Source organism: Rhynchophorus ferrugineus, unplaced genomic scaffold, assembly GCF_030347505.1.
Source record: "Rhynchophorus ferrugineus isolate W39M unplaced genomic scaffold, kcgeb_rfMv2 rfM1, whole genome shotgun sequence".
NCBI lineage: Eukaryota > Metazoa > Arthropoda > Insecta > Coleoptera > Curculionidae > Rhynchophorus > Rhynchophorus ferrugineus.
In genome coordinates this window covers 81,803,181-81,823,518 of record NW_027472580.1, presented here as the reverse complement: position 1 = coordinate 81,823,518, position 20,338 = coordinate 81,803,181, and the positions used below count along the sequence as shown (strand labels likewise).

The window sequence follows — 20,338 nt, the reverse complement described above, 5'->3', positions numbered from 1 at the left end:
TCTTGCAACGTACCTTGTAAAATTATTTCTTTTCCTTTGTTAGTCAATATTGTCGGAATTTTCTGCAAATGTTCTTCATTTGAATTTATTTCGATTTTCAGTCATGGTGGGAGCTAATTATTACCCCTTGTTAACTCCATAAAATTTGAAGATACTTATTCATTAATAACGAATTATTTTACCAATGATGTTAGTTGCAATGGCAAAATACAAATTCACATATTCGATATAAATTGAATATTCCATTTCATTAATTTTTGGGAAAGTAATTTTGTTTAATTTTAGATCTTTCTTCAGGCATGCAACCGAATTCTAAGTGTTGACTTACCAACTCCTAGCTTCTACTTTACATGTTCGTGCGGGACTTATATAAAATAATATTTGAAATCCTCAGTTTCAAGTTCTGTCCAGAGCGGCCATTCAAAATCACTAGCTTAAGACATTGAGACCTTACTCGACGAGGAAATATGATAGAGCAATCCTACTATAAGCTTTCACAAGTGTTAGGTGTGAATGTCAGGGTTTGGCAACATATTTGTGTAAATAAAATGGCATGTAAAAAGCAACTTTGAGCGGTTAATTTTCATCTTGTCTAACAATAATATGTAACGTTATACAATGTAGACCATTGCATAATATTAAAATTTTAGCCAAGAGGTAGTATTGATAAAAATAGTTCCCAGTTGTTATATATCTGTTCATATTAATTAACGTTTTATTGGAACCATTGTAAATGCATTTTAGCGAAATTAGTTTCGAATTATTCCAATTTTGAATGGAATTTCAGTAATTTTAGAAACGCTAGCTCAAAGTATGTATACATTAGTTGAAAATGTCGATTGATAGTACAATAAAATTAGTTCAATCCAATAGGTTTCTTGCTCATTTAATATGACAAAATAATGATATAGGAAACAGAGAGAGAATTCAGAGAATTAGGAATGGCTTGTCAAAGACTGCTAATAGTTAAAATATAAAATGATAGGAATGAAATTTATATATATATATATATATATATATATATATATATATATATATATATATATATATATATATATTCATAATAATAATTATTTTCAATTAATTTCATTAATTAATTAATTTCATTTCATTTCATTATAATTTTTAACGAAATATACAATTAATATTATTTAAATATAGTTTAGTCACTCCAATCTCTTGAAATGTTCCTCACTGCTCAATGTCTATTATGAACTACAGGTCTTGTTCTAAGGTGACACCTAATTAACAGTTTGTGGTATAAATGTCTTTAGCAATTGGTGAAGCTGGTAATACTAATTGAGATTTAAGAATACATCTATATATGGTAAGCGATTTTATTTTATTTTTAATATTTATATACATTTTTAATGTTACTAAAAGTATTTTTAATCGATTGTGTGTTTCCCTGCACTAGTACATGATAGTATATGACACAAAAAAATAAATATTAAAGAAATAAATATCAACTTTAAGCGATTTGGTTTTCAGTTTTATCTCATATTTAGTTTGTAATTGTAGTTTTCAGTTGATTTGTATATATTAAATTCACAATCTAATATGTTGTTAAAAGTTACAATGAATTCAAGACATTTTTTGAAATATGACTAATTTTTAAAGAACAAGAAGTTGTTGAAACGTAACTGCACCATCTCATCATGGCTATAGTGTTTTTGAATAGGAAATTACCGAACCAAACCAACCAAATATCAATCGCTTGAATTTCTTTCGAAACAATCGGCGTAAACCTACTAAATAGTTTTAATATCTCATAGATCAAGTGCCTCTTGTTAGAAAACCTGATGAGAGATGGGCCCAAAATAATTCAAAAATAGCAAATATATTTGCAGAACATCTCAAAGAAGGATTGAAATCAAGAGGATAATGTTCTACCGTGTCTCAATCATAATAACTGTTCTGAGAGGATTGTAATGGTCACTCCTAGGGAAGCCTCGAAAGAAATTGAGCTCCATTTTAATCTGGAAAAAGAACTAAGCTATGCCGTTGTTACGGGAGATATTCTTAAAGTACTCCAAATAAAGCCCTTGGTTAAGTTAACCGACCTGTTTGTGTTTGCATCCGGTCAAGCTATGGAAAAGATGCATGGAAAACTGGTGAAGTCATTATGATGCCAAAACCTAACCGGTAAAATTCTAAGTGAATTTGAATCATACCGTCCCATTTTTATTATAATCAGTTATGGCTAAACTCTTTGAGAAAGCTGATACCATCTCACCAGTTTGGTCTCAGGAATGACCACTCAACAATTGACCAAGTAGATCGAATTACAGATATAATTGGAAAATCTCTAAAAACGTACAGGTATGTACTCTGCTGTTTTTGTCGATGTTGTATGGGATTTTGATATAATATGGCATCAAATTTTTTACCTGCTGTTAAAATATTATTAGATTAGTCGATACTTCCGTGTTGTCCATGAAGGAACATACTCTGATTTCGAACCGATAAGGGCTGGCGCTCCCCAGGGAAGCGTGTTAGAGCCAGTGCTTTATATCCTTTACATCAGTGATATCATTACAGTATTTTATAGCACAATTGGTTCCTTTATAGATGATACGAGAATATTAGCAGTAGCAGAGACTGTGGAGAGCTCAACCCGGAAGCTCCAATCTTCCCTTGATAATATTGCTATCTGGAGTAAAATATGGCGAATTAAATGAAACAAAATCTACACATATTAATTCATAGAATTCATAAATAAGAGGATGACAACACAACGTGTTACAAATTCCATATGCTAATACAGCAAAATATCTTGGCATGAACCTGAATGCCAAGCTCAGATGGAAGGAGCATATAAAAAAGAAACGCGCTGAACTCAATATCAAGTTCAAGAAAATGGATTGATTGCTCGGTCGAAACTTTGGGATAACAACTTACAACAAGCTTATTTTATATCAGCAGATACTAAGGCCAGTGTGGAGAATTCAGCTGTGGCGCCAGTGACCCCAATGTCTAAGTCACCCAAAGGTTTAAAAATAAGGTAGTGATGTGCATTGTGAATGTGTCTTGGTATGTACGGGTTTGTGACCTCCATCGTGACCACAAAATATTACAAGGGTATCTTGTATGGACGCATGCGAAATAGTGTTTTAGTTTGTTCATTTGCGGCTAGATGGTTTGCCAATTTAAATTTAAATTTGGCAGCAAAACTAAATTTGACGTATTCGGCTTTCAGCTGACTGTTATAGAAGATAAGAAATCATATAGTACGTGTGTTTATATTTTGTCGAAATAATCAAGAAATTACTGGGTATTTTGGACTTTTTTGATAATTATATACTTCCTATAGAAATTATTATAGAAACAAAGAATTTCGGTTTAATTTCTTTCCACAAAGCCCTTGTTGAAAGCGTCTCTTTCGAATTGGATGCATTTTTCAAAACATGGATGCATGAAACACTGATGGGAATCCCTTGTAATGTCTTAAATAAGAGCAAAATTATTTGCACATTTTACACAGACTAACTACAAACCGAAATGTGGAAGAGCTTTGCTTAATAGAGATGTGGTTTCCAGTTGTTATTTAAATTGTCTAATAAGTCTTTTGTAATATTAACTAGATGTAACTGATTTGAAAAATATAACATTCCACTATTTCTGTGGCGTAGGAAAAGGAAAATATTGAGTTCAACAGTGAAGTTATTAAAGCCCAGCCACTGCTTCTTCTATCATACTAGATGTAATTTGGCAAAGCCAGGGACTTTTTTACTTTGTGGTAAATTATGTCGGTTCTATTTAATACCCAGAGTATGCACAAAACTTAACAAGGAGTCAGTGCAATATTTTATATCAGCAAATGCTTGCATTTTTCAACAGCATCAACTGTACTGAGCATTCTCAACGAGACGTGATTAGAAAGATAATAATTAAATGTTATTTGTTTTGGTGGATGCGGAAAATGAATAGAATAGCAAAAGGCAAAAATGAAAATTTTTAAATTGTAACATCTAAATATAACACAGCTTATACATTTAACTTACAATTATATTCTTACAATAAATATTTGCTAAAAAAATATTTAAAAATAGATTATGAAATAAACAGTCTTCAACAAATATATTGTATTGTAATCTATATTTGCCTCAGTTATATTTGAGATAATAAAATAAATGTTCCATATTCAATATTTTATTAAACTTTATATATTTAAAAGTTGTTGGTATAATATATTGTCATTAAACATAGAAAGTGGACTCTCCGTTGAAAAGATATTATTAATGTTAATTTTACATATGCCTAAATAAAATGTATTTTTAAACTTTTATTGCATTTTTTGAAAACTATTATTATTATTATTATTATTATTATTATTACTGCTATTATTGTTATTAAAATATTTTAAATTTCCCGCTACTCATATTGTCAGTCACGCCCTCTGGTTGCAAATAAATGCTAAGCTTGTTCACATGTAATGCATGGGAGATACCCTTAAAATATCTCTATATTTTGTGATCGCGTTCTAGAAATTGATATGGTTACGGACACTATCAGAATATTTGCCCATTTCTTTCAAAGAAGATTGCAGAACCACGTTAACACAGAAGCGTCAAGAGTTTCATTGGAAGATGCCTTAGTTGTAGTTGTTTGTCAATATGTTGCTAGATTAAAGTTAATTGTTATTTGTTTAAATACCATTTTTAATAAATATATTAATATAAAAACACTGTTTTTGAATATGTACTAAAATTGACTTAATGGAGGATATGATGCATATGTGACTGATCACTTCAACCTCTACAAATATCTGGATAAAATCGTTAGCGCCAATATTACACCAAAAATATTTCCAAATCTGTTAAAGACGAGTTGTTGGTAATTCGTTGAAATTATAAGCGGTTTAAAACCCCCCACCATACCCATTTCAAGGGTTATCTTCTACATAATTAAACCTACTACGAAATCCGAACACTCCGAAATACACAACTCACTCATTTTATTTTCAAGACTGCCGCATAAGCCCGTTAATCCTTAACGGAAAAACTCATCACTAATTCAGTTTTCGAAACGAGGGACCCGGAAAAAAAGAACAAGGAGGAATTTTAACATACACGCTACGCAGCCAGTGATAAATCTCTATCGTGAATTAGATATACGACCGAACTTTTTCCAAAGTCAAACACACAAAACAAACGAATGCCCCCACGGTGTCGTTGCTGTTGTTGTTGTTGTTGCTACCTTATAATGGTTCGATCTCTTTATCTAGTTTAGACCGTAACCTGTAACGAGTTCATTCAGATGGGATTGCTTTATCGAAATTGAATAATGAAGCTTAATAAATAGCAAAACAAAAAACATCAGTGTTATTTTTAACCAGTTTCAAAAAAGGAGGAGGATCTATGTTCGATTCGATACATATACAGTATATGATGTTGCATTTTTAATGAATGTTTGCCTCTTTCTCCGTCAATTGTGGACCGATTATCAAAATTCTATTTTTATTCGAAAGGTTACACTTCCGAATGGTCCCATTGGAATCAAGTCAGGGTGTGATGGCGGAATATGGGGAAATAACGCGAAAACTTCAAATTTCAAAGGCACCTACGAAGTTTTCACATATTTTTTGTGACGGAAGTCTGCAAGTCGTTCAGGGCAAAGGCCGATCAGTTTGCGTTTTAAATACTTATCATAGCTTATGAGAAATAAAATAAACTGATAAAACCGGCTTCAGTCCGCAAGTCAATCGATTATAAATAAGTATTTAGTTCAGCAATAAGTGACAAGTATCAGATCCATTATTGCGATAGTTTCGGGTCGGTATCCTGCTGAGACATGTTTGTAAGTTTATGTTTGGAATTATCCATAAGGTAAAAAATCTGAAAGGAAAAGTCTCAGTCACCTCACTACCCTGCAAGCTGGATAAGACTGGATGTTCCCTAGAATGATCTCCAAACTGGTTAATCCCCAGTCGGTAGGCTTAATGCTAAGGTAGTTATTTGGTAAAAAGAGAGAAGACCAAACATTTCAGCAAACTATTTTTCAAAATGTAAACATCCTGGAGTTGATTTCAGAGAATATTGTTAAAGAGACAACCCAAACATCCATATATTATTGATTGTTTTGAGGAAGATATTTTCTTTGTAAAACGCGGTTGGTTAACAGGTGTTCCGGAAAGTCATTGCCAATTTTTATAACAGATGTCGCTAGGCTTAAGTATATAACGTTATGATTTGATATTTATATTACTTTATTCTTATTTATTTACGCTTCGAAGCTATATATGTTATATTTTGCGAAAGTAACATCGTCATCGATTTATACCCCTTTGAAAATTCGCTTCATGTTTGTAAACAGTTGCTGCAGTTGCCGCACACATTCTTATTTAATCAAAAGAAATAAGCTACTGGAAGCCACCGTTTGTGGGTAAAAACTTAGCATGCCTAACAAACATGCGAGGGGCAGTTTCGAAAATTCAAAAGTGGTGATTTCGATGTGCAAGACAAAGAACGCTCTGGTAGAAAAGAGAAGTTCGAGAAAGTTTGAAGATGCGAAACTGCAAGAACTATATAATGAAGACACATCATAAAAACAATTGGCAGAAGCGGAAATATTGGCCAAGAAACCATTAGCGGCCGATTACGAGCACTGGGGAAAATCCAAAAGATGGGGTGTTACATAAATGACAGGCTAAAATAGAAAAATCGTCGGTGAAATACTTCATATGTATGATCGGAAGTCATTTCTGCATCGAATAGGGACGGGTGATAATTCGATGAGATTGAATCCAAGGCCAAATCTTTTTGGTCGCAAGACTGCTCTGTGTTTGGTGGGACCAGAGTGGCGTGGTGTGTTACAAACTGTTGAAGCCTGGTGAAACAGTTAATAGTGATCTCTACCGACAACAAATAATCAATTTGAAGCATCTGCAAACGTCCAGAATAGGCCGGAAAACATGGTAAAGTGATTTAACAGCACGATAACGCGCGTCTCGTAAAGCAAAACCGGTCAAGGAAACGTTGAAAGCACTTGGATGGAACATATTTTTATCGCACCCGCTGTTCTCTCCAAACCTGACTGTGTCCGACTATTAACTTTTCGCATGAATGGAACACACGATTGCAGAGCAGCAAGAAAATTTAAAAAATAGTTCGATGAATGGTTTTGCTCAAAGGACAAACAGCTTTTTTTTGGAATGATATCCATACATTTCCTGAAAGATGGGAAAAATATATAGAATCAAATGGCCAATAATTTAAATAAGTTTTTTAAAGAACTGACGGGTTCTGACTTTCCGGTACACCTGTTACAAATAATAATATTATTTACTAGTAGGGCTAATGAAGCTTCTTTTAGACCAGTTTATTTAAAATACCTACACGTTGGTATATTACGAGATGCAGTTGTTCAGATTGCTCATTATATTAATTTAGGACTAACATTCTAGTATGATTCCAACTCCTATTTCAAAAATTAATTTTTTAATCTTTTTTTCGTAAAAATAGTACATCCAAGAGATAACTTTAGACATTCTGAATAGCAGAAATTATTATATTATCTTTAAGAAGCGTCTGATAACTGGAATTCCATCATGTCATCTGGAATTACAATTTGGGGAGCCTTGTGAGTTAATTTGAGTAATAAACATATTTTTGGAAAAAAAGCTAAAGGCTATACTGGAATGGACGCATAAAATAATTAAAAAACCGAAAAAAAATCCTTGTTTATGTATATGAAACATTATACTTTTTTATATATTAGATATGTACATATAACAAAAATTTTCTGAATATTCAAGAGTGGTAAATTGAGGTCAATTAAGTTTAGAATAGTGAAAATGTAAAGCAGCCGGTACAAGAGTATCTTTATTTATTCATTGAACTAATCGAATCGTATTATAAGGGCTGCAAGAGAAAGAATGACGTTTCATACCGGACCGCTGTATACGCCCTCCCGACTTATTATTAATGATGTTTTTGTTCGTTGGCTTTTTAATTTCCTATATACGGTTAATTTTTCAACCCCGAGTGGCGGGGGCCGGTTGAGAAACCTAGAACGTGTGTGTGAGTGTGTACGAGAGAAAGAGAGAGAGAGGGAGAGGAAGACGGGGCGAGCGAGCGAGCGCAAAAAGTCCTCATATTCTTTCAGCGTATCTTTTCGGAATAAGGGATCATTAATCATAACAGCCGCCAGCTTTACCTTGGGAAATAATGTGTCCGTCGTTTTTAGTCCAGTAATTAATTGACTTTGGATAGGCTTCCGAGTGGCACTCGAGGGTGATTTGCTGCCCTTCCATCGCTCCCACCAGCTGGTTCTGTATCCAGATCATCGGAGAAACTGTAAAAACAACAAGAAGTTAGTAGCGTTATATATAAGTTATAAAGCTTTTTCTGAAGCGTGTAGGGTTTAAAACAAAATACTTTTAACATAAAGAAGACTGCACGTTACCAGTTTAATTCTATATAATTGCAGAAATTAGTTTAGGCATTTAATGTATGTATTTGTGACTGATGTTTGTTTGTGTGAAGTTTATCAATGTCGAAATTATGTTACGACCACAGAAATACTCGAAACTCATATACATTAATTCGAAACATTCACATAAGGTAATTTCTAGGACTTCGATTCTTAAGAGTATGGAAAATTATATGGTAAACCAGGCATATTCAGAACCGCATAACATTTAAGATAACGAGAATGTAGACACCAGAGGGAATACATTAACATTTCACCCTCTTGAAAGACCTTGAAAATACGTGGCTGGGGTGCATTTCAGAGTATATCTTGAAAGTATACTTTTCATCGAATCCGAGATTTTCTGTTCTTATTTCAGAATGACCAGCTAGAACCAAATGGTCCTTTTTATGGTGATCTCGTTTTAGGTTCGGGATGGTGGAGTGTTTTGCGGGCGACACAGACCCTGAGTTATGGAGTGCCTTACACTGATCATGTTCGTGAAACTCTACAAGAACGGGATGCCTGATTCGAGGTGAGTGGTGACGTTCCTCATACACCATGGGGCATTGAGTAACGCGCGGACTTTTTTGGATTGGAACACTTAAAGTAGTGTAAGTTATCTCTCAGAGACGTACCTGTACTCCGAGGAGGCAGACTGGACGGACTAGTATTTTGTACAGAGTTGCTTTCTGGGGGATTGGGAGTTTACTTTTTCTGCAGGGGAGTAGGGAGAGTAAACTGTACACGCCATTGCCTTTGTAGATAGCGTGCTAGATTTCGGCTGACCATTGGAACCTACGGTGAAACTGGAGATCGAGGTGTGATACCTTCTGCAGCCAGGGAATAAGAACTTTATCGATTTAGAGGCGGTAGACGCGGAAGTCCTTCTTGCGGTCGAACAGAATAGCTTGAGTTTTGCTCGGGTTTATCTGCAGCCGCCAGAATTTGTACCACGCAATCGCCTGGTTCAGTTGGACTTGAAGTTAGTCGCGAATATCGTCGTGATTGTAACCGGTTGTGTAGAAAGCTGTATTATCTGCATAAAATGCTGTGTAGGAATGTTTGTGGAAGGGGAAATCAGTCATGTACAGGCTGAACAGGACAGGGACTAGTGGAGCATCTTGCGGAACTCCTGCGAAGATTTGTTTTCGAGAGGAGACTGCGTCACAGATCCTCATTTGCAACGACCTACCGTCCTATTATGAATCTATCAGTGAGATTAGGTCATTCATTAGACCAAGCTGTTTAGCTTTGAATATTAAACCGTCGTGCCAAACTTGGTCGAAAGTTTTGAAACATTTAAGAAGATGGCTCCAGTTTTTCGACCTTTTCTTAATACCTGGTGAATTGTTGCTGCGGCGAGGAATTATGTTGTGTGCGTCGGTGAAACTGTTTAAAGCATGTAGCAAAACGATAAAATCATCTTTGGATTACCACCCTAAAAATAACTGCAATCTGGTGGCAAGAAAAACAGTTAAGCCAGCTCAACTTCTTGATGCAAGGTACCCAATGGAGGAATAATAGTTACATATAGTAATAGATATATCGCGTTATATACGCGATATAACCGCCTAATTAAACATAGTTTTCACATAGTTTTCACATTCTCCGCATAATTAAATACATACAAACTTCGCACATAGTTGGTGCCAGTTTACCGGTGTGAAGGTTGTCACTAGTAATCATTATACCCGTCTGATCCATTGTAGTTTAAGTTCGGTGAATAAAGTCATTTCAAGTTTGCTTGCTTTTTCTTTACAAGAGGGAAGAACAATATGAGTAACAATAATATAAATGAGAGTATTAAGTGCCGTACAATATAACATACCTACAGGGGAAGGAGAAGATAATATGAATACTTGTCATACACACAATATATATTTATCAACAATTAGTTGAGCTATTTATTTTAAAACATTTGGAATTCTTCGCGGAATAAATTTGTAGAGTATCTCAAACGGAATGTTGTCCTATACCCATAAAGCCCAAAACTCTTCACCACAGTTCAATTATGTTAAAGTCGGAAGGTTGTGCCAGCCAGTGAAGATATTTGATGATATTTTGATGCTTCTTAAACCAAAATTAATTCTTTTTGGCTGTGTGAACGGATATATTATCATCATTTAAATTGGCAGTGTTTAGCAGCAATATATTGGTCATAGTAGGGACTTTATCACTAAGGATACCAAGATATCCACTCGCAGTAATCCGCAGTGCACTAGCTCAATTCCGCGATATTTTTTAGAGAGTTTTTAATCGACCAACGGTGATTATTGGCCCCATTTGTAAATTCATATTTAGGGCATAGAGTACATTTCTGGGAACATATGACCCTAAATCCTAGTTATTTCACAGGAAATACCTTCCGGGATTAATGAGTATTTACTGAAAACATTTGTAAATCCGTTGATGGGGTAATTTTCTTGGAAAATATAATAATCTCTTAAGGTGGGGTTGTATACCCGACATGTACGATTAAAGAAAATCATAAAAACAAACTCTTTGATATACTTCAGTGTAAATAGTTGATTAACAGATTATTACAGTACAGTGAGTGCTTTATTATTTACGTCCAAGTCTAGCTCAAATCGTTAGCAGTGAGTAGTCAAGGCAAATTGAAGTTAGCGTCAAATAAATAAAAGGGCTCCAATGGCAGTTTATTATGGGAGCCATCAAATAAATTTTCAATATCGATAAGGGAAATAGTTTTATAAACAATATCGTCGCTCCAATCATAATGTAACCTTACGCATGTTTGACTATAGGAAGCGAAACTTGACTTCTTTTGGGGTTTTCCATGCACAAACCCGACCGTTTGTAGGACACGATGTAAACGATAATTCATCAGATCATGCATACATTTACATTGATATTGTATGAAGGTTGTTATTACTTATCGTTATACTCGTCTATTCTTTGTACTTTATGTTATGTAACTAGTTTGTAGTTGTTTGCCAGTTTTTTCCTTTATATTCGGAAAGAAAAATACGTCCAGTTGATTATGAAATCTATAAACTAAATATTAAATATTGATAGGACATACAAATTGATTAATATTGACGTAGCTGTGTGGTAGAAATTATTTATTAGATTAGTTTTTCCGTAAATACAAACCGTAAAGGCTGAGTAAAGAAAATAATAATTTAATTTGAAAAATAATGATGTGTAAAAATTATGTAATATATAATCAAAAAGATTGCCATATTAAGTTGTAAATGTGTATATACTTACAATGAACGATCAGCATTATCCTTTTACTGACCGATGGTGGCACTCCATTGGAAGCAATGCATAGATATGGGCCCATATGTAATCTGCTAGCTTTGGTTATATTCAGCATAGGTCCTTCCAAAGAGGGAACTGTAAAAATAATTTTGAGTTTTAGAGCAAAAACTAGTTTATAACACTAGCTATTAGAATAATAATAATTTGGGAATAACATCATAATTTAAACGGTTTTTTCATTTCTTTTTCATCAAATACAAAACTTATTGAACGAATTATTACGTTCATTAATTGGAAATAATTTCAATGACAAAGGGAATGGTAACAGAGCATATTTAACCTGTCCTGTTGAACAGAATATAAGCTTATCAATCCGCCATTTCTATGGATGTAATTGCTTAATTCTACACAGATGTCGGTGACAGTTTTTGCGAGCGCTGACATCATTGAAAGGGCTGTTTTATAAAGTCGCTTCTCGCTTTTAACGCGAGTGTTTCGAAACCAAATATTTGACTTTGTCTGACATAGTGTGCTGCTGGTAGCTACTATCTAGAAGTAAATATACGCGATAATCGCTTTCGTTTTAGTTTCCTAAGGTATATATCTTTTTTCTTGACTAAAACCGTGTAGTATTACATTTCACCAATTTAATAGGTTGTTCTCTTATTTGTTTGTTTTATGTTAGTATCAACATTTACTAATTTCTTATAAGTTATGTCATTTAAGTTATTCATGTTTGTTTTTTAAAACTATTCTACTGACCCTTAATCAAAATTAATCGAGAAAAGAACATTTTAAAACTTATTTATTTATGTATATTAATAATATAAATAAATGGCCATTAGTCAATAGCTATTTGCTGCTATTTGGTGTCATTCAAGTTAATTACGTTTGTTTTGTAATACTCTTTTACTGATACATAATCGAAATTATTTGAAAAACAAATATTTCGAAGATTTTATTTATTTATTTATATTAATATAAATGACCCAATGTCAAAGATCCTTAGCGAAAGTATAATTGTTTAGAACTAAATAATAAAATGCACCCACCATTATTAATTAATGTTTCAAATAATTCGTGAGCAGAAAAAATAGGCTTCAATACTTCATCTTTTGTGATAATTTCGTTTGACCAAGGGCTACATGTAAAGATCATTGTATACAAATATAAGGAATAGGTCTTATAAAGAAAATAATTCTGATTTCCTTTTGGAGTCTCTGATTTTGGCAGCACTGGAATCCCTCTACTACTACTCGTCTGAGGTGATTCGCATTGATATATTTTTGTATGCCTAACCACAAGTACCAATTATAGGTATTTATAGGTATTATTACGTTCTGACTAACTCTGTATTTTCTTTTTACTTGTATATATATTTTATCAATCAAATTATTAATTTTTCAGCTAGCTCTATATATATATATATATATATATATATATATATATATATATATATATATATACATATAAACTACTTATTATGGATGGTAACTAATTTCAAGACCCTTGTTTGTTACTTATCATTTTAGTTTGATGTTGTGCTATTGAAAGTACCAATAATTTTCGCTTCAGTTTTCAAGTGTTTTATTCTTTCTCTTTTATTGTAAAACATGTAATATTAAATTTCTTCTACTTAAATATATCGTACTCGTGCTTTACTTGTTTTAATCATGATGCTGCACGAGCATAAACGTACATTTATTGCATTATTTTGGCGCTCTTTCGAAATATATCGTAAAAGAATTATGTATGTGGAGGTTAATATGAAACCTTTTTAAAAACCGGCAACTTCTGACACGTTTTTATCGTCGAAAGTTTCTCATATTTCCAGACATCTTCGATCTATAATGTAGACGAATTTTATGTACAAAACTTTTACGAAAACTATTTAGAAACAGTAAATATTCCTGATAAAAAGTTCTCAAACAATTTTTTGCTAAGTTTCTGATTTACTCAGGCAATACAAGTACACGGGAGACGTATTTATTTTATTTTATAGATGGCTGATGCACTTTGTGGTAGGGCAGAATTGAGTTGTCTTACAAAAAGTTTTTAATAATGGATTTAATATTTGAGATGTCACTGAGATTGGAAAATAACTGCTTTCTTATTTTTGTAGCATTTGTACAAATATATGAGAATTTATATAATGACTCAATATGTAATCAATATATATACTATGTGATACTGATGAGTGATACTGTGCCCTTCTCATTAACTATTTCCTTTTGATTTCTTAAATAATTTTTGTCCATCCTAACAGTAATAGAGCAGTAATGATATTTCAAGGCGAAGTCCTATTTGCTCTTGTTGATCATTACCAATCCATAGCTTGTGTTGACTAAAAGTTGTGAATGTATGTGAATATATGAGAACATCATTTTGATTAGTGTTAATTTCGTAGAAGCAGGAGATGCGAAACAATATGTTTAGGACTATCTGTAGTTAATAAATAAAAACCTCTTCGCACATGTTTGTGATGAAAATTTATATATATATATATATATATATATATATATATATATATTTTATATATAGATTTTAGTCGATTTAATTAAATTAAAAATCAAATGCACTATTACATTTCAATATAATATTCATGTATAGTATAAATTTTACCATTTCTATTTAAACTTTCAGTTCGTGAAATGAACGTCCTGATCTTTGAAAAATATACTTACAGTCTTATAAGCGTAAGCAACTATAATACTCCATGAAGTACTTACAGCATCTGTGTTTAGATATGCTGTAACATATCAAGTTCTCCTATGAATTCTTAAACTATATCTCTATTTAGCCTCTTTTACTTCACTTGACTTCAGTAACAACATTTGGTTCATAAACAATCAGTACTTAAGTATTGTTCCAAATATTTGAAATTTTTGTTTGTCATAGCACACATACCAGGCTGTAAAAACTTGATAAAATGACATTGTTAAATCAAATATGCGTCACTTAACCTTAACCTGGTGAAGTATAGCATCGGCATTTTTGATATCCATGAAATGAGATATTTGATACTGGATTGTCGTAATTTAACGATGATGGGATATGATTAATCGTAACTGTTCTATCCCAGTTACTGTTTGTTAACTTTGCATATAAAAAATTTATTACTTAAAAAATGAGTAGATATTCCACTATTTTTACCAAAAAAAAATTGAACCGACTTCAAAAAATTAAATAAGGCCCTCACTAAAAAGTAAAAAAATAATTAAACTTAAATTTTAACACAGAAGGAAAATGTTCTAAAACAAAATATGTACATAAAAATTGTGGTAATAACTAAATATAAATAAATAAAAACCTTATTTCAGTTATCTACTACATCTATACCATATTCTACTATATACACACAATTTAGCTTAATACCTGACTAAACCTATTTAACTATATACAATATTATTTTAACTACTACCAACTGATCACTTACTTAAGTCGGTGCCGATCAACAAATTAGATTTGTTTTGTTCGTAAATTAATGTGACAAATTTATATTATTATATTTGTATTGTTTTGGCAAACTGAAATACCTCAGAATTTTCGTCACATAAGTTCAGCAATAACATTATACACAAATATCGGATTGTTTTATGTGAAAATTTTGTAGATGGAATTTGAGGTTTTCCCTCAATTTGCCTCCATTCCCATCATCTGAACCTGATTTGGTTCCGATGGGATCACCTCGGAAGTGCACCCTTTCGAATAAACAAATTATTTTGAAACTCGGTCTGATGATTTTGATGTCTGTTAAAAAACGCTGGACTAAAACGTAAAATAGTTATAAGAAATAATTTTTTGTATTCATTTTGTTTTTGATTGAAATGTAAATTGTAGTCCCGCCCTTCCCATATATCAGTTCGTAAAACTTTAATTTTGTGGAAGCTTTAACATAAAGAACGGTCCCCTTGACGGGATGAGTGTTAATATGAATAAGCTGTCGGAAAATACAGCATAATTAGTACCGTGAAAAATTGCCGTCAAATAATACTCGCTAGAAATGAAATAACAGGTTGAATGAGATTCGTTTAGCCATGCATGGGTGAAATATAAGGTTTTAACAGTTAATTTAGATCTTTTGAATAACGCTAAATTAAATATGCATATTTGTTTCACCCTTTTGTATAATTTAAGAGCGATGTTAGGGCTCAGCTATAATTACTAAGGATAAAAAAATTAAAAATAAGTTTTATTATATTTTTAACATTTAATATAATTCACTTGGCTCTTCTCTCATTTCCTCCTCATATTTCCTTTTTTGATTATTGCTTTTTCATTATTATGATATCAGTTTATTCTAGAAATGATTGTGACATCAACAATATAATTGAAGACTTTGGATGCTCTTCATGAGATGATAGGAAATTATTTTGTTTGCTGTTGTTTCGTCAGATTTTTTCAATGAAGATTTTTAAACTTAAACGATAAAGAGAGCTAGTCAAGAAATCCATTGCATGTAGTTTGATCGGCGATATATATTGGTGATGCGAAGTTTTAGTGAAAACAACTGTTTAAGAGCTCAATCTAACTACTAATTATTTTCCTTTATTATATAAACATGATTTTGTTTTCGAAGATACACTGAATAATTTCTGATGCTTCATGGGATGATAATTTTTCATCTTATAATATTTATTGAGCATAGTAAATAAGAAAAATTCGGCATATCATATAATGTTAACTGTTTTCTGTTTATCTCTTATGTATATGCCATTGTTAATAATATTTTAACTTATAAATATAACCTCAATCATTTCGCGTATCTAAAGCTTGTCTTTAAATACTAAGAGGTTCGAGTCTTTATAAATATATTAGCTGGACATACAAATGGTTATGATAGTACTGCCTAAACCAAATGATAGAACTATTTTATTTTATTATTGAGCGATATGTTTCATAAAACAAAGTAACCATCAAGGTTTTCATTTTTATTTTCAAGCGTAATGTACATCTACTAAATTGTAAAAAATGTAAGGCTGAAATTAGACTACCAATTTCAAAAATCTACTTTTCATTTACCATTTACTTTTTCGCTCTCTTAATACTTGAATTTTACTTTGGGAGAACGATACATCTGCATTAAAATGAGAGTGCTCTCCTAAAAATGAAATTTTTATTGTAAAATCTGATTACGACGCTGCCTTAGAATATAAATCTTTTCTTGCAATGAGAGTTTATACCAATTCTAAACTATTTTGTTTATTACATTTTATTAACTACATTTCAATGAAAATGTTTTAACTTAGTAATTAATCAATAAAATTAGTTAGGAAGTGATGATATTGATTAATAAATATAAGTTGCTTACATGTATTTTGATCAGTTATATTATATCTATTGGTACAAATTCGGAGTGCCAAGGCAACAAGTATTAAATAACCTAATCTAATTATCTAGTTGTTTTTGATGTCGTAGAGGTTTTGACGTCAATGTCAAGGAATTATCTGGAGGTAGAAAAAAGCTTGATGGCAATGAATTGTTAGAATTATAGGACGAAAGCCTAGCTTAAATTATGCAAGAGGTTTTAGAAGAACTAGTTGCCTAATAGTTCTTTTTTTTAAATGATCCAATAGGATGAAAAGTGGCTGGCACCCGAATTGACAGAAAATGCCATTTCCAAACATTTCATCATCGTGGTTTCACTCTTTGAGAGGCTAAAAAAGAAAAAAAAATTGTGGTGTATTGTGACTTATGATATTACTATAGGTATCAAGCACAAAAGGGTAAAAAGTCAGAGGAGTTAATCTAGGAAAGTTATTCTCATCTGAATAAAGAAGCGGGGTATTTATGGCCATAACGTTTTTCTGTACACCAGCAAGGTGTAGTAAATTATGAACTGTTTAAACCGAACGAAATTGTTGCTGCAGTTGTTTACTGATGTAAACTGAACAAAAGTGAGTTGCAAAAGTTGTGAAGTATATAGTGTTGCAAATCGAATAGGATGTTCTGTCGCACCAAGCGAAATCATCTCTGCGCCTTGTGACTACTACTTGTTCGGATCGATTCAGTATGACTTGGTTAGTAGACGGTTTCAATATGTTGAAGAAAATCGCTTCAAACTGAAATCGTCTTTTGGAGATGGTATCGAGATGTTTCCTGCTTCCTGTAATATGTGCTTCCCAATGGAATTTTATAGTGAGAAATCTTAATATATTGATTCATTGACGTTGATGATAAATATAAATTAATCAAATAAGATATTCGCAAGAATTGATTAGGTTTCGGAGGCTTATTCTAGTTTCAATTCTCTTTCCTTCCTATGAAAATTTGAATATAATCCGATAAAATGTGAGCACGTACCAGCTAGCTGATGTACAGTATGAAATGTTGAATTAATTCATTCACTGAATTATTTCACACGAAAATATAAAGGTAACAAAAGAGTTTGAAAGGAGAAACGTATCGGAAAAGCAAAGAACAATATGCAGAATCGACTTATCGACCTTATCGAAAGCAAAACCTTAATCATGGACCTAAAACAACGAGTAATATAGTGCGACGACGTGAAAAAAAGTAAGTCCCTAAAAATGACAGGGGGAAACGTTATTTCTGACCCTCGTTAATCGAGGCATAAAACAAATGACAATCGCAAAAACGCCACCTCGGAAACTCGGGTAATAAACCCATAATCCAATGAAAGTAACCTGCGGATTTTTCACTCCTTTTTTTGCCGCCACCGTAATGATCAAAGGGGAAGACGCCGACGGCAACCGGAGAAAAAACAACCCCCCTCCCGCCGACCGCCCTCAATCTAAAAAACATCCCTAATAAAATAAGCGAAACACGTTTCGGGCTTTTTTCGGTCGCGGAACAAGCGGTTTCCATCCAGCCTCCTCCCTCGCCCTCACCCCTGACCCGCAAACGACAAAGACGCGCGCGACATCGCCAGCGCCCTCTCGCGGAAAATAAAATTAAGGTTTTAGTGTCGGCGACATGCTCGACGAGACCGCACAGTTTTTGGTATTCCGGTCCGATCGCCTCGATCGGATTTTTTTCGAGGTCAGGGGGAAAAGTTAAAACACAGGACGAAGGTTAATAACAGTCTTGAACCTGTTGGATTTGGGGATATTGGGGCAACAAATCCTTAAGGGGAATGGAAACTGAGACTGGAAACAATTTAATTAAAAAGTTTGATGCGTATACCCACGCATATGCAGGGAATGCAGAAAATAATGAATACCTAACGTTATATATTAATAAGGTGATGAGCTACAATTTGCTATAAAAATAGCTGAAATCCTTGGGTGAATTACATCGTCGATGGTCTAAAGAGTTTTCGATGGAATGTAGACCCATTATTACATCAAAACATGCATCCATTTTTTGGATCTGCGAATAGTGATCGAAAAAATTGTATCATAGAGCAAGAACTATTAAGACAAAATACACCAACACATTAACTAAAAGCTTCTGAACTGCAGGGAGTGGGTGGTCTATGATTGCTTTCGTCTCAAGATAAATATTATACCAGATCGGGCATCAAGATTCCTAGATAGAAAATCAGTGGGTCCACAATTCAGCTAAAGATATAATTACCGATGAAAATTCAAAAAAAGCATATTAGATAATTGTTTCAAAGGAATAGATTACTAAGTAGCAGAATATATATTAAAAACATTTGTTTCTTCCGTTGTCTAAGGCCGTCAGATTAGAAACCATGGCGTATGGAGGGCATTGTTCCCTCTCCTGTGTTAAACAATTAAACTACCGGTCTCACAGAAAATCCTTGTATATCATGTGTATCAGACTTTGCATATGGTACGCTCAGGTTTTCCTGTAAGGGTGGCAGATATGGTTATGGTATATGTAAACCTAGAGTGACTCAGGATAAGAAGTTAAGGTTGATTCTGTATGTCTCTTGAGATGTCAGAAATAACCAAATATACAGAAAGAAATATTCATTAAGTTTCTTATAATATCAATAAGAGGTTTAGTTAATAATTAATTAGTTAACTTGTCGAGAAACTAAGGATTTTCTGCCACAATCCGGGTAAATTATAATATATTATTGTAAAAGAACACGGCTAATTCGAAGTTCAATATTTAAAAAAATAATGATTGCTATTAATATTTAGATGGACAATTCATATTGAATAAAAGTAATAATGGCAATACAGCTTCTTCAACTGAAAACATATGCGATATGAATACTGAAGCTTTTTAAATCAATTACACAACTGAGATAAATATCGTAAGGTGTACAGCGGCTAAAAACACATAGTACTCAAATAGTAAATAGTACATATTATATCAATAGTACATAGTATTCCTTGGTGACACCTTAATCTATCTTGATGAATTCATAAAAATGTTTAAACAATCTTCAAACCCAGTAGTGTTAATAAAATATAATATAAACAATTATTTTATAATCGGTATAAAATAAACGCTCTATGTAGCGCCGAAATAGATTAAAATCATTATTAATTATATTAATTTAAGAATATATTACTAAATTTTGATATATTCATCGTAGGAATATGTCCCTAACGTATTTGTTATAATTCTCCTCGTGCTGACTGCTCTACATTCATATGAAAAATGTGAATTTTAAAATTGCACTCTGGATTATGTGCCATTTCGAAAACTTGCGTTCGTTGTCATATCATTATCTTGGTTCGTAAAAGTTTAATTTTGTCGAAATTCCAACGTAACGAATGGTCTATTCAAAGCCAAACTAAGATGACGAGAAATA

General features: G+C 32.7%; 1 protein-coding gene across 1 annotated transcript in view; it reads right to left on the bottom strand.

Annotated features, from left to right (window-relative positions):
• Positions 1-20,338, bottom strand: part of LOC143200269 (neurotrimin) — a 339,465-nt gene that overhangs the window by 37,406 nt on the left and 281,721 nt on the right. The window contains exons 5-6 of the mRNA XM_076410706.1: positions 11,647-11,775; positions 8,158-8,295 (exon numbers count right to left, since the gene is read on the bottom strand). Coding sequence (XP_076266821.1) covers positions 8,158-8,295; positions 11,647-11,775 — 267 coding nt within the window. The remainder of the gene's footprint in view (positions 1-8,157; positions 8,296-11,646; positions 11,776-20,338) is intronic.